This window comes from Oncorhynchus clarkii, chromosome 28 (genome assembly GCF_045791955.1).
Source record: "Oncorhynchus clarkii lewisi isolate Uvic-CL-2024 chromosome 28, UVic_Ocla_1.0, whole genome shotgun sequence".
Classification (NCBI taxonomy): Eukaryota; Metazoa; Chordata; class Actinopteri; order Salmoniformes; family Salmonidae; genus Oncorhynchus; species Oncorhynchus clarkii.
Window position 1 is genome coordinate 24128246 of NC_092174.1, and position 15459 is coordinate 24143704.

General features: G+C 44.6%; 1 protein-coding gene across 8 annotated transcripts in view; it reads right to left on the bottom strand.

The window, feature by feature from the left end:
* Window positions 1-15459, bottom strand: part of LOC139386613 (collagen alpha-1(XV) chain-like) — a 39866-nt gene that overhangs the window by 10831 nt on the left and 13576 nt on the right. For 3 of the 8 annotated variants that reach the window (XM_071132331.1, XM_071132329.1, XM_071132332.1), the window contains exons 3-12: window positions 6550-7103; window positions 4122-4196; window positions 3057-3149; window positions 2157-2280; window positions 1637-1677; window positions 1327-1506; window positions 1177-1203; window positions 1014-1076; window positions 864-932; window positions 724-783 (exon numbers count right to left, since the gene is read on the bottom strand). In XM_071132331.1, coding sequence (XP_070988432.1) covers window positions 724-783; window positions 864-932; window positions 1014-1076; window positions 1177-1203; window positions 1327-1506; window positions 1637-1677; window positions 2157-2280; window positions 3057-3149; window positions 4122-4196; window positions 6550-7103 — 1286 coding nt within the window. Of the gene's footprint in view, window positions 1-723; window positions 784-863; window positions 933-1013; window positions 1077-1176; window positions 1204-1326; window positions 1507-1636; window positions 1678-2147; window positions 2281-3056; window positions 3150-4121; window positions 4197-6549; window positions 7104-14539; window positions 15194-15459 lie in introns of those variants that run through there. The other 5 variants (XM_071132328.1, XM_071132326.1, XM_071132327.1 and 2 more) reach the window with 3 other exon arrangements.

Here is a 15459-nt window from a genome sequence, read left to right on the forward strand (position 1 = left end):
ACCCCTACCTGCTGGATATGGGATGCCATAGCACACATTTAACACAGAGAGGTGAATATGCTTAGCCTCTTACTACCAGCCTGATATCACAAGTTTATATAAATATGTGATTCCATGTAGTGAAACATATTTATGAGAGCTTGCGAGATCAGGCTGGTAATACGAGGCTCAAATACTCATCCTAGAGACGTTTTATTAGAGAGAAAAAACATAACAGATTGTGGAAGGACCACCAGAGGGCAGGCTGAGCTCACTGATAGTAGCCCAACAAGGCATGTGAGACAAGGTAACCAGAAGCAATTAAGCACAGCTGACAGTACTAATGACATATTCTCTTTCCCCTATAAGAGAGAGGAGGGAACCAGCAGGAAAGGGGAAGAAGATAAACTATCTAGAATGGCTACCAAGAGAGGGGAGCTATCCAAGAAGAGCCATTAAGACGGTGACAAATCTGTGATTGTTGTTATAGTTGAAAGATAATCGTCTCTTGTGTTCCTGTGTCATCTAAAAAAGAATGTGTATGTTGTTCCTTGGGAGACTCTCATTGATTGTGTTGGAGTGTTTGTATTGACAGAAATCTCTCAATAGAGAACTGTGTTCAATCAAGAAAACCTACTCCTGACTCGTTTATTCCACCTTTCCGCTTTAGAGTGACACCAAATGACTTGGTCCGCTCACAAGATAGACTGACAGCAGAATGACAGATTAGAAGAATGTTCTTACTCTGATAAATTCTGTATCGTCAAGGTCCCCAAAGCCAGAGCCGAGTGCATCTTCTCCATACTGTAATTCAAAGGAAAACAAGCAATTAAACAAATCCCCAGTTTAATCCAATGTTTCCAGGATGTTACACTGACACCCACCGGTACACTGTGAGATTTGAGTGGTCCGGGAGGGCCTGGAGGCCCCGGTAAGCCTACTCCTGTGTCCCCCTGTACAGAAGAGAACATGGTAAGACTAACTGCCTATCTCATACACAAATATATATGATTATTTAGTTGTAATTATTGTACCTTATCTCCTTTGACTCCAACCTCTCCTGCTAACCCTGGGAATCCATACGGTCCTCTTTGTCCCTGTGGGGATTAACATAGGTCATATTTAAAGACATACAGTATATTTCTATAATAACATAACAAAACCATACACATTTGACACAAGACCAGATGTACTCACTGGGTCTCCATCTTCACCCTTGCTTCCCTGAAATGAGAACAGTCCTTAGATGTATCTGTTCAATCTTATCAAGTGAAGATAATAGAAAACATAATCAAACATGTACTAGTATCACAGAGTAATTAGAGATTATAATGAGGTAAAGCTTACAGGCTGTCCGTCCTTCCCTGGCACCCCAGGGGCCCCTGAAGGCCCCTGAGGGCCCCTTGGTCCTGGCTGGCCGTGTCCAGACCTATCCTCAGAGGGAGTGGGAGGGCCACGGGGGCCAGCAGGACCCATAGGCCCAGGCTCTCCTCGCTCTCCTTTCTGTCCGTAGCTAAGAGGCCTGCCCTGAGGATCAGCAGGAGAACATTGTGTAGAATCTATTAAATACTGAATAACTTAAGCTGAATAACTTAAGCATTTAAAGCAGATCAGGGTTTGAGGCACGTTACTTGTAATAATCTTAGCTATTACTTACATCCCCTGACCTCTCCCCTGGCTCCTCTGTTTGGTGGGGTCCTGAGAGGAAAAAGCGACACCAATAGGATTCACCAATGAGGCTTCAATTAATGCTAACCATTGAGGGATATTTGATATTTTCAAACAACAAACGCTCTAGCCACTAGACTACCTGGGGTGGCAGGTAGCCTAGTGGTTAGAGCGTTGGACTAGTAACTGAAAGGTTGCAAGATCGAATCCTGAGCTGACAAGGTAATAATCTGTTATTGTGCCACAGTTAACCCACTGTTCCTAGGCTGTCATTGAAAAAAAAAAAATTGTCTTAACTGACTTGTCTAGTTAAATAAATGTAACCTTTAAAAAAAACTAGAATAGCCAATGAGAGACAAATAAGATTGATCAATGCAAAGGGAAAATCTAATAATTTACAGTCACCAGGTGAGTTAAATCAAGCTTGCCAATCAAGTAATTTGAAAGTGCCCTGTAATGCCATGACATGATTGGTTAAGATCAGAGTATGGTGAACCTGCCTTCCCCACCTTCGAGCAGCATCTCCTGATGTGCTTTGTTTGTGGGGGTCAGGTGAACAGTGTACTCATCTAGCTCCAACTCTGGAGACTCTGTGGGTGGAGCTCGCACTGGCAAGCTTAGCATGTCCTCTGGCTGGAGGGAAAGAAAATCAGGGAGGGAGATATTGTAAAAAGAGGGAGGGAAGCAGGAATGAACAGTAAGTAAACTGATAAAACAATGTCCAATTTATTTGAAATAAATTATAATTGTCCAATTGTCCAATGAAATGAAATATCTAGCTAATTAAAACATCTGGACAAGATTCAAATAAGAACAGGCAGCTTATGTAATATATTTATTTGTAGGAATTGGGGTCAGGGCAGATTGTGCGTTTATTTAGGGGCAGAGTGAGATGACAAGTACAGTATGTTACACGGCTAGTGATAGGAGGATGAAAGTGAATGTAGCAAACACACAGCCAGAATCTGGAGCAATCCAGCAAAGGAAGAGAAACGGACAACAACCAAGGGGTGTTCACTAGGTACATAAACAACCACTGCTACCCATAGCCATAACACACATGAAAGGCCAGTGTAGAGACTTATCTCTGGGTAGAGATGGAGGTACTGAATCTTCCTACTTGAACTTGAATATATCCCCCAGTGTTCACTTTTACATACTTGTGTTTTGTACCAGGACAAATTTCAACTGATGATACAGAAAAGCTGTTCTGCTACATGTAAGAGACGTCCAATGAAGTCTATCAGGGAGTGTTGCTCAGACAACAATGTGCCTTGTGCCCAAGCCAATCTTAGCTGTGCGGACCGTTCCTTGTCTCACCAACGCTCACCCAGCGTCTGCTGACATTCTGTTTCACCGAACACATTCCTCTCTTACACCCCGTGCTCACACCTCCCACTTTTACTCACCTGTGCTGTTTCCTTTTTTCGTTCCATGTTCATCAACTTGTCATCTGTTTCACGGTCATGCAACGTGTCATCCCCACTCCCATCCCCAGAAGCCTGGAATACAGGAGACATTACCACACATCTCTATTCAAAGAAGCAGGTATATCTCACTGGTCACCCCCCAAAGCCAATTCCTACTTTGGCCGCCTCTTCTTCCAGTTCTCTGCTGCCAATGACTGGAACGAACTGAAAAAATCACTGAAGCTGGAGACCCATTTCTCCCTCACTAGCTTTAAGCAACAGCTGTCAGAGCAGCTCACAGATCACTGCACCTGTACATAGCCCATCCAACTACCTCATTCCCATACTGTTATTTATTTATCTTGCTCCTTTGCACCCCAGTATCTCTACTTGCACATGCATCTTCTGCACATCTACCATTCCAGTGTCTAATTGTAATTATTTTGCCACCATGGCCTATTTATTGCCTTACCTCCCTTATCTTACCTCATTTGCACTCACTGTATATAGATTTTTATTTTTGTCTACGGTATTATTGACTATGTTTGTTTATTCCATGTGTAACTCTGTGTTGTTGTATGTGTCGAACTGCTGTGCTTTTTCTTGGCCAGGTCGCAGTTTTAAATGAGAACTTGTTCTCAACTAGCTTACCTGGTTAAATAAAGGTGAAATAAAAATAAAATAAAAAAGAAGAGATTGACACCAGTGGCCTAGAAGTAGCATTTCTCTCAATAACCACTAGAGGAAACTAACTCTTCATTCCATCATTTAGGCACAGAAGGCCAGAGTAGTGGCAGCTTTGTACAGGCAAATGTTGTTACATAGTGAGTGATATGAGTGAGAGCCAGTGAAGCAATCAACCAGAAACAGTACTTCACATTTTAAACACAAGAGGGAGCCACCAGTATGCTCTATGCAGAGTCAAGTCATGTATAAATTCGTTTTGAGAGCCAGAAGCTTAACACGTATTAAATAATCTGTACTGGCAAGGTCTTTAGAATATCAGGAGCTCAAGGCTATGGATGAATACATATCTATGGAACAGGCTGTGGTGTAGACACTCACATAGGGATCATCCTCTTCACACTGCTCCACTGCAGCCCTGGGGTCCGGCTTGATCACCAGCTGCTGGATAGAGCCCTGTACAGAGGGAAAGAGAGATGTAATAATGCTTTGATGATGTATAATAGGGAGTTATTGTGCTTATATAGCTAATTGAATTGGCTAAATTGAGACGAGAGAGAGAGAAGCAAAAAGAGTCACACAGCAGGAACGTTTATTCTGAAGGCTTTCCTATACAGGTAGAAAATGCTTACATTTAGAGGCAAGAGGCCCTTTCTACAAGCAACACATGGTTACACACATTTTAATCTGTGAGCAGTATTTGACAGGGCTGGGCACCCACTCATTAACTGTCATTGTCACAAGCATTCCTTCCACCTTCCGCGTTATTAACCTAAAGCGTGTAATGTGCAACACGATGACGTCATTGGAGGACATTATAGTGAATACCAGTGATCATGAAAGAGTGTGGCAACAAAAACATTGGCTAAGGCCCATGGACTAGAAGCCGACAGGATGAGTAGATTAACATCACGTACAGTAGCAGATTATGATCAGTAAAATACAGAGTACAGAACACAGCAAACTGCTGACTGAAACACAGTTACTGTGAAATCATAAAATCATACCATAGGAGATAGAGAGAAACAGAGGCAGAACACAAGGCCAAAGACACAAAGACAGAGGGAGCGAGTGAAACTAATGAAGGCTGCATCAGAACAAAACCCAGAGCTTTGTCCAGGCTGGTTTTGAAGGGTGAGAGCCATCTCTTGGCAAGGCATTTGGCCCATCAGTATTGTATCTCCCAGCAAGACAGTGTTCTGTTGGCTGTGGGATCTCTTTCCCCCTGATTCTCCCCCTTTCACTCACCCCTCTACCCATCTCCCCCCTCCTCTCTCTGCCTCTCTCCTCTTCCTTCTCCCACCTCCTCTCACCCCCCTCCACCTCTCTGCTTCCACTCCTCTCCTCTTCCCTCTCTCTCCCCCTTATTTCCCCCTCTCCTCCCTCCCTCTCTGGCCCCTCTGCTCTGATTGACTGACACTGTCTTTACCCCTCCTGGACCTCTCAGGCCCCTGGCCGGCACCAAAGTGCCTCACAACAACAAAAGGAAAAGCTACCCACTTTGCTGCCATCGCCATGGAAACTACTTTCCCAAACACACACCACTACCACCACCGTCAGCACCACTCTTAAAGCACAGCCGCATGTTAATAAAGAACATTGCAGGACGGTTCATTTGGAGAATAAAGTCCCATTCACATTCACTCCATCATCAGTGTTTGTTGGACCATATTGAAGTGGCCAGGCTTTAAGGGAACTTTTGCTCTTATTGGGCTTGAAGTATGATATTAATATTTTCATTGACTATATTGAAACAGCCGTACAGTTGTCTCCATAGATAATCTAGATGAAATATCTCAATGGTCTCACTCTCTGCAACGTCACTGGAAGACAGTCAATGTGGGGGTAGAAGGGGAAGACACCGTTTAATAAATGTATCACTAGTCACTTTAATAATGTTTACATATCTTAAATTACTCATCTCATATGTATATACTGTATTTTATACCATCTATTGCATCTTGCCTATGCCGCTCTGCCATTGCTCTTCCATATATTTATATGTATATATTCTTATTCCATCCCTTTACTTATATTTGTGTGCATTAGGGAGTTGTTGTGGAATTGTTAGATTACTTGTTAGATATTACTGCACTGTCGGAACTAGAAGCACAAGCATTTCCCTACACTCGCAATAACACCTGCTAAGCATGTGTATATAACCAATCAAATTTGATTTGATTTGAGTGAACCTCAGTCTCTCCTGTCAGGAAAGACTGGAACAGAGATCACAGGATACATTAACGTGAGGCCTTGAGCTGAGCTGAGTTGACCATGCAGAGGTGGTTCTGTTTATTAAACAAGGCTTACTGATATCTCTCCCTTCCTCTCTGAGAGACCGCCAAGACCTCCCGTTAGCCTTGAATCAGGTCTGTGTCCTATCGATGGCTGTCAAATACCAGAATGTTTGGAGCTGAGTTATACAACCATATATGAGCTGATTCTGAAAAACTGTGATCAACTGACTATAATCCATGACTGAGCACATTCATACAGTAATCACTATACATGATATAGCTAAACATTCTTGTTAGAATAGGATATTGTATGCTAAACAAGTGGTGCACAGCCAGGTGGAAGAATACCCAGCTGTGGAGCTTTTAGTACAGTTGTTAAGAATAATTCTACACAGACGATCTTGTTATTGGAGTAATGTTCATGCTAACACAGACTGGGAAAACAGTAGGACTCTCACTACACAGCGCAGAGACACACACACACACACACACACAGACACACACACACACACAGACACACTATGCAACATGGTCAAATGAAACAGAAGACCAATAAGTGGTAGATTACTTACCACAAACTTCTCCAGGCCAGTTCCTCCAGCATTGCCCACGAAGATGCCTGAGCTGGGTTCAAAGCTGAGCTGGCGGCTGCTCCTGTGGAAGGTCTCTGCTTGGAAGTCATCACAGTCCATATAGAGGCGTACCTCCTGGTCCTGCACCGACAGAGTGAAGCGCGTCCACTTATTCCTCATATCAGGCAACTTGAAGGACGCCACCTGTTGGCTGTGTGAGGACTCCTCGCCCCCCTCGGTGTAGTACAGCTGAATCCTCTGGGTCTCGTCCTCCACGGGCGTCAGTGCCAACCCCAGCTGCACCACCTTCTGCTGGGCATCAGTGATGGCGAACAGCACCCCTCCCTGTTTGCTGCTGGGCCTGATGGTGACAATGATGGCAAAGTCCCTGAAGAAAGGATCGGGCATGAAGGTCTTGGTGAGACGTCCGATGTTGGCGTCAGGCCCGAAGCCGTAGGCCGGGAAGCCCTCATAGCCGGTGATGAAGGAGACAGAGGGAGGGAGTGGCACTCCGATCAACTCGGTCAGGTCTAGGTGTCCCGTAGAGCCACGGTCTGTAAGGAGGAGGAAACAACATATTCATGAGATCTAAACAAAATGAACAGAATCATATGTATGTGTCATGCCCTGACCATAGAGAGCCATTGTTTCACTATGGTGAAGTGGGTCAGGGTGTGACTGGGGGTGATCTAGTTTATTTATTTCTATGTAGTGTTCTAGTTTATTTTCTACGTTGGTGATTTGTATGATTCCCAATTAGAGGCAGCTGATTTTCCCACCTGTGTCCCACCTGTGTGTATGGGATATTGTTTTGAGTTAGTGCACGTAGCATCTCAGTAGTCACGGTTCGTTGTTAGTTTATTTGTTTTTGTCTTTGCTAAGTTCCTCATGATTTAATAATAAAGTGAAACTCAACATCCGCTGCGCCTTGGTCTGATATTTATTCCAGCGAACGTGACAGTGTGAGCCTAAAGCTGTATAGAAAACTCTATATTTAAATATTTCAAACTCTATATTAATTTATTTAATTTTATTTCACCTTTATTTAACCAGGTAGGCTAGTTGAGAAAAAGTTCTCATTTGCAACTGCGACCTGGCCAACATAAATACAGCATATAATACAACATATAAATACAGTATTGTGATGAGGTAGATTGGATGGGCTATTTACAGATGAGCTATGTACAGGTGCAGTGATCTGTGAGCTGCTCTGACAACTGGTGCTTAAAGCTAGTGAGGGAGGTAAGAGTCTCCAGCTTCAGAGATTTTTGCAGTTAGTTCCAGTCATTGGCAGCAGAGAACTGGAGGGAGAGGCAGCCAAAGGAAGAATTGGCTTTGGGGGTGACCAGTGAGATATACCTGCTGGTGCGCGTGCTACGGGTGGATGCTGCTATGGTGACCAGTGAGCTAAGATGAGGCGGGGCTTTACCAAGCAAAGACTTATAGATGACCTGGAGCCAGTGGGTTTGGCGACGAGTATGATGCGAGGGCCAGCCAACGAGATCATACAGGTCGCAGTGGTGGGTAGTATATGGGGCTTTGGTGACAAAACGGATGGCACTGTGATAGATTGCATCCAATTTGTTGAGTAGAGTGTTGGAGGCTATTTTGTAAATGACATTGCCAAAGTCGGGGATCGGTAGGATAGTCAGTTTTACGAGGGTATGTTTGGCAGCATGAGTGAAGGATGCTTTGTTGCGAAATAGGAAGCCGATTCTAGATTTAATTTTGGATTGGAGATGTTTAATGTGAGTCTGGAAGGAGAGTTTACAGTCTAACCAGACACCTAGGTATTTGTAGTTGTCCACATATTCTAAGTCCGAACCGTCCAGAGTAGTGATGCTGGACGGGCGGGCAGGTGCGGGCAGCGATCGGTTGAAGAGCATGCATTTAGTTTTACCTGCATTTATGAGCAGTTGGATGCCACGGAAGGAGAGTTGTATGGCATTGAAGCTCATCTGGAGGTTAGTTAACAGTGTCCAACAAAGGGCCAGAGGTATACAAAATGGTGTCGTCTGCATAGAGGTGGATCAAAGAATCACCAGCAGCGAGAGCGACATCATTGATGTATAAAGAGAAGCGAGTCGGCCCGAGAATTGAACCCTGTGGCACCCCCATAGAGACTGCCAAAGGTCCGGACAACAGGCCCTCCGATTTGACATACTGAACTCTATAGGAGAAGTAGTTGGTGAACCAAGCGAGGCAATCATTTGAGAAACCAAGGCTGTTGAGTCTGCCAATAAGAGTGTTGTAATTGACAGAGTCGAAAGCCTTAGCCAGGTCGATGAATACGGCTTTACAGCATTGCCTTTTATCGATGGCGGTTATGATATAATTTAGGACCTTGAGCGTGGCTGAGGTGCACCCATGACCAGCTCTGAAGCCAGATTGCATAGCGGAGAAGGTACGGTGAGATTCAAAATGGTCGGCAATCTGTTTGTTAACTTAGCTTTCAAAGACCTTAGAAAGGCAGGGTATAATAGATATAGGTCTGTAGCAGTTGGGTCTAGAGTGTCTCCCCCTTTGAATAGGGGGATGACCGCGGCAGCTTTCCAATCTATGGGAATCTCAGACGATACGAAAGAGAGGTTGAACAGGCTAGTAATAGGGGATGCAATAATTTTGGCAGATAATTTTAGAAAAAGAGGGTCCAGATTGTCTAGCCCGGCTGATTTGTAGGGGTCCAGATTTTGCAGCTCTTTCAGATCATCAGCTATCTGGATTTGGGTGAAGGAGAAGCTGGGGAGGTTTGGGCGAGTTGCTGTGGGGAGCGCAGAGCTGTTGATCGGGGTAGGGGTAGCCAGGTGGAAAGCATGGCCTGCCGTAGAAAAATGCTTATTGAAATTCTCAATTATTTTGGATTTACCGGTAGTGGCAGTGTTTCCTAGCCTCAGTGCAGTGGGCAGCTGGGAGGAGGTGCTCTTATTTTCCATGGACTTTACAGTGTCCCAGAACTTTTTTGAGTTTGTACTACAGGATGCAAATTTCTGTTTGAAAATGCTAGCCTTAGCTTTCCTAACTGGCTGTGTATATTGGTTCCTAACTTCCCTAAAAAGCTGCATATCACGGGGGCTATTCGATGCTAATGCAGAACGCCACAGGATGTTTTTGTGCTGGTCAAGGGCAGGCAGGTCTGGAGTGAACCAAGGGCTATATCTATTCCTAGTTCTAAATGTTTTGAATGGAGCATGCTCATTTAAGATGGTGAGGAAGGCACTTTTAAAGAATAACCAGACATCCTCTACTGACGGGATGAGGTCAATGTCATTCCAGGGTACCCCGGCCAGGTCAATTAGAAAGGCCTGTTCACAGATGTGTTTTAGGAAGCGGTTGACAGTGATGAGGGGTGGTCGTTTGACCCCCAGACCCATTACGGACGCAGGCAATGAGGCAGTGATCGCTGAGATCTTGGTTGAAAACAGCAGAGGTGTATTTGGAGGGAGAGTTAGTTAGGATGATATTTATGAGGGTGTCTGTGTTTATGGATTTGGGGTTGTACCTTGCAGGTTCATTGATCATTTGTGTGAGATTGAGGGCATCAAGCTTAGATTGTAGGATGGCCGGGGTGTTAATTTAACCTCTTGAAGCTAGGGGGCACTATTTTTATGTTTGGAGAAAAAAAAGTAAACGGCCTATTTCTCAGGACCAGATGCTACAATATGCATATAATTGACAGATTAGGATAGAAAACACTCTAAAGTTTCCAAAACTGTCAAAATATTGTCTGTGAGTAGAACAGAACTGATATTGCAGGCGAAACCCTTAGAAAAATCAAACCAGGAAGTGGCTTCTATTTTGAAAACTCCATGTTCCATAGCCTCCCATTGCTCCATTTAAAGGGATATCAACCAGATTCATTTTCCTATCGCTTCCCCAAGGTGTCAATAGTCTTCAGACATAGTTTCAGGCTTTTATTTTGAAAAATGAGCCAGAAAGATAACATCTCGTCGGGTGGTCACATGGGTTTTGCTCGTGCAACAGAGTTCGGACAGCCATTTCCTTTCCCTCTCCTACTGAACAAGACCGTTGCGGTTGATATATTATTGATTATATATTTTAAAAACAACCTGAGGATTGATTATAAAAAACATTTGACATGTTTCTGTGGACATTACGGATATTATTTGGAATTTTCGTCTGCGTTGTCGTGACCGCTCTTTCCTGTGGATTTCTGAACATAACGCGACAAACAAACAGAGGTATTTTGGATATAAAAATAATCTTTATGGAACAAAAGGAACATTTGTTGTGTAACTGGGAGTCTCGTGAGTGAAAACATCTGAAGATCATCAAAGGTAAACGATTAATTTGATTGCTTTTCTGATTTTTGTGACCAAGCTACCTGATGCTAAGTGTAGAGAGAGGAAAAAAGGGGGAAGAGGTATTTATGACTGTTATAAACCTTCCCCCAGGCCAACGTCATGACAGAAGGGTACGGTACTATTATAGATATCAGCAACATTTCTAATTTCAGCATTGCATAACTGTACAACGATAACATCCAATGCTCTCGTCAAGATATGTCACCATACGTCATAAAGATATGCCATTTCACCACTGAACATTTATGGATCTCCTCCAATGTATCTAATCCATTAGCAGATGTACTTCTGTGCTATCACCTGACTATCATCACAATCACTATTACATCATTGTTTGCATGAGAACACACAAAGCATAAGCACAGATGTAGAGAATATCTCATCTTGCGGTAACTGATGTGTCCATGGTCTATAGTTCTTTCACAAATTAATCTATCCCTATCACTGACAGTAACAAAACCCTAATGAGTTAGACATTCACATATGGATCATTGCTCTCCCTCTTCTTCCCCTTCCCCTCTTCAGACCCTAATTCCCCCCAAATAACTCCAGACACTAGGTGAAAAGCCTTTCATTGGCGTTGGTGGGCTTATCATCGTGGCGTAGGGAGAGTGCTTAGTGGAGAAAGATCGATCACATTCTCTCCATTCTCTCCCACATGGAGCTCGTCTCCCGTGACGACCACTCTCACCCCAACATTCCACTGAGGTAACCTCTTGGCCGTTAGTTTCACCTCAGTCTAGTCAAGTATTAACCCTCCTCTACACATCAGTGGACCTCGGATCTCTGCCACTAGGCTAGACAGGGTCTCTGATTGGGTCTGTAATTCATCAAATTAGCGAAGTGGAAAAAGACATGACAATTAGGGAGGAGGGTCGTAGTGTTTGAACATCCTCTACTCGGAATGAATGCCTCCCACAATATGCAGCCTCACACAAACACTGACTGAGTCACACAACCCAGACTGCCACAGACAAGCCAATCTATAAGTGGGATCAGAGAGAGATCCATTAGAATTTCATGTATAACATTTGGTCGAAACATGCACATCCAATGTCCTCAATGAGGAACCTGCCTTAGTATATCAACATAGTAATGCTAATAACATACAGGTGAAGGGTGTGAACCTGTGTAAAGTTCTTTAAGTAGCTTGTCATACTGAGTGAGCGGATATCTGGGAGCAGAGCTACTGTTTATGGAGGCTGGAGCGACAGACAGCTGTTGTACATTACCATGGTGGATAAAGCTCAGACAGAAGAATAGACATGAGAGCCTTCATCATGAAGCTCATGTTTTTACTATAAATGCGAACAACACATTTTGTTCTGAGAGAGCTTGTCCTCTTTGACTTGTGATTTACTTAAGAGTCTACTGGACGATCATTTAGCACCCAATTCTTCTAGTCAGTTAAGACATCAGACATATAAACTCAGCAAAAAAAACAAATGTCCCTTTTTCAGGACCCTGTCTTTCAAAGATAATTCGTAAGAAATCCAAATAACTTCATAGATCTTCATTGTAAAGGGTTTAAACACTATTTCCCATGCTTCAATGAACCATGAACAATGAATGAACATGCACCTGTGGAATGGTCGTTAAGACACTAACAGCTTACAGACAGTAGGCAATTAAGGTCACAGTTATGAAAACTTAGGACACGAAAGAGGCCTTTCTACTGACTCTGAAAAACACCAAAATAAAGATGCCCAGGGTCCCTGCTCATCTGCGTGAACGTGCCTTAGACATGCTGCAAGGAGGTATGAGGACTGCAGATGTGGCCAGGGCAATACATTGCAATGTGAGACGCATAAGACAGCGCTACAGGGATACAGGACGGACAGCTGATCATCCTCGCAGTGGCAGACCACGTGTAACAACACCTGCACAGGATCGGTACATCGGAACATCACACCTGCGGGACAAGTACAGGATGGCAACAACAACTGCCCGAGTTACACCAGGAACGCACAATCTCTCCATCATTGCTCAGACTGTCCGCAATAGGCTGAGAGAGGCTGGACTGAGGGCTTGTAGGCCTGTTGTTAGCCAGGTCCTCACCAGACATCACCGGCAACAATGTTGCCTATGGGCACAAAACCACTGTCGCTGGACCAGACAGTACTGGCAAAAAATGCTCTTCACTGACGAGTTGCAGTTTTGTCTCACCAGGGGTGATGGTCGGATTCGCGTTTATCGTCAAAGGAATGAGCGTTACATCGAGGCCTGTACTCTGGAGCGGGAGCGATTTGGAGGTGGAGTGTCCGTCGTGGTCTGGGACGGTGTTTCACAACATCATCTGACTGAGCTTGTTGTCATCCTCCTCCCTCATGTGGTACCCTTCTTGCAGGCTCATCCTGACATGACCCTCCAGCATGTCAATGCCACCAGCCATACTGCTCGTTCTGTGAATGATTTCCTGCAAGACAAGAATGTCAGTGTTCTGCCATGGCCAGCGAAGAGCCCGGATCTCAATCCTATTGAGCGCGCCTGGGACCTGTTGTATCAGAGGGTGAGGCTAGGGCCATTCCCCCCAGAAATGTCTGGGAACTTGCAGGTGCCTTGGGGGAAAAGCGGGGTAACATCTTACAGCAAGAACTGGCTAATCTGGTGCAGTCCATGAGGAGGAGATGCACTGCAGTACTTAATGCAGCTGGTGGCCACACCAGATACTGACTGTTACTTTTCATTTTGACCCTCCCTTTGTTCAGGGACACATTATTCAATTTCTGTTAGTCACATGTCTGTGGAACTTGTTCAGTTCATGTCTTAGTTGTTGAATTTTGTTATGTTCATATAAATATTTACACATGTTAAGTTTGCTGAAAATAAACGCAGTTTATTGTGAGAGGACGTTTATTCTTCTGCTTTGTTTAGTATGTTGGTAACTGATTTACACTATAACTGGTGCACCATCTATCTCAATGATAAACATGTTGTATCTCCTCCCTCCCATCCCTCACCCATTCGTCCCTGATTCCCCCTCTCTCTCTCACCCCACAACCCAGCGGAACCATCATCCTGTGGTACACATAACTCCGGACCCCGTATCCCAGCCCTCCCATCCCTCAACCGTCTGTCCCCCACTTCCCTCTTTCTCTCACCCCACAATTCAGCCCAGCCCAGCGGGAGGCTCTGAAACAATGCTCACGCTCAGACCCCAATTTCTCCAGGTTCCAGGAAGGCCCCTGGCCCTAATCCTATTATTATAATATCATGTGATAGGGATTAACATTGGAAACCAAGGGGCTAGCAGGAAACCACAAGCCTACTCCCCTCGACAACGCACAGCCTCAATTAGACAAGCTAAAAAAGCGTAGCCGCACTCAAGCTGTGGGGGAACACACTAACTAATCCCTGTCATGATCCCACTACAAGTATCAGTTTGAGACTACTTTAACAAAAATAATGAACCACCATGAGTCCACAGATCCACAGCTGCCACGTGTCAGTGTCTTCAGATTCCTTCAGGAAAGAGTTTTCAGAGCATTATGCTAAATCGTTACTGCATTGGTTCTCTTTCATTGAAATTGCAAACACTAATGTACAGAACCAGTAACAGAACTGATTGTTATTTAACCACAACATAAAGACAACTTTTTGGACAGAATCCCACCACGGAAATAAAACTGAAACAACTACATCACCCAGCATACTCCAGACTAACTCACCACGACTCTTCCACATTTTCAGAGATATTTTCTTAGCCTTGGGCTTGATCTCTGTGGTTCCATCACCAGCAGGCTCCTGTATGCTCTGTAGCGGGGTACTCTGAACAGGTGCAGTGGTGAAGACCTCCGTCTGAGTCCCCACCTGGCCCACCTCTGTCCCTTCTGTGGTCCACAATACCTGGGTGGTTGTGGGGACGGTGTTGAGGGGCTGTGTGGTCATCTCCTGTGCTTTCCCCAGGAAAGCACTCCACCACTGGCCATGAACAGGAGCCATGAGCAGCAGCAGACTGTAAAGACGCAGGAGAGCCATCCTGTCCTGATGCTCCAAGTACTGACTCAAAACTTCAACAAGATGTATGTTCTCAGCAGAACAGTTCAGCTCTTAGCCTCCCCTCTCTTCCCTGCTTCTATCTATGTTAACTCTCTCACTTTATGCTCTCTCTCGCTCTCTCTCTCTCTTTCTCTTTGTTTGTGAGCCACTCTCTCCTCTCGCTCTCTCTCTCCTCTCGCTCTCCCTTCCTGGTCCTCCTCTGCTCTGCTCAGTGTCTAGCAGTGACCCCTGCTCCTCAGCACCATGCAGACTTAGGTATTTCACAGGCGGCACAGCAGCAGCAGCTCTACTATACATCCAGCACAGCAGTATCTCTACACTATGTCCGGCTCGCATCACAGTGGGTGTGTTAAGAGCATGTAAGTCACAGCCCTCTTGAGTAATGCTATCCCCCTCCGTATACCACTATCACCAACTCTACTACAGCTTACTGAACATGAAGGAACTGTCTATCACTGGTCTTTGCTTACAAAACAAATGGTGGTCAGTTGGAAGAATGTTCAATAATGGGCACTGCGACATTGGCTAGGCTCCTGGAAGAGATATTTCGTGCTTATAAGGACATGGTGAGCACTGCACATATTTTTCA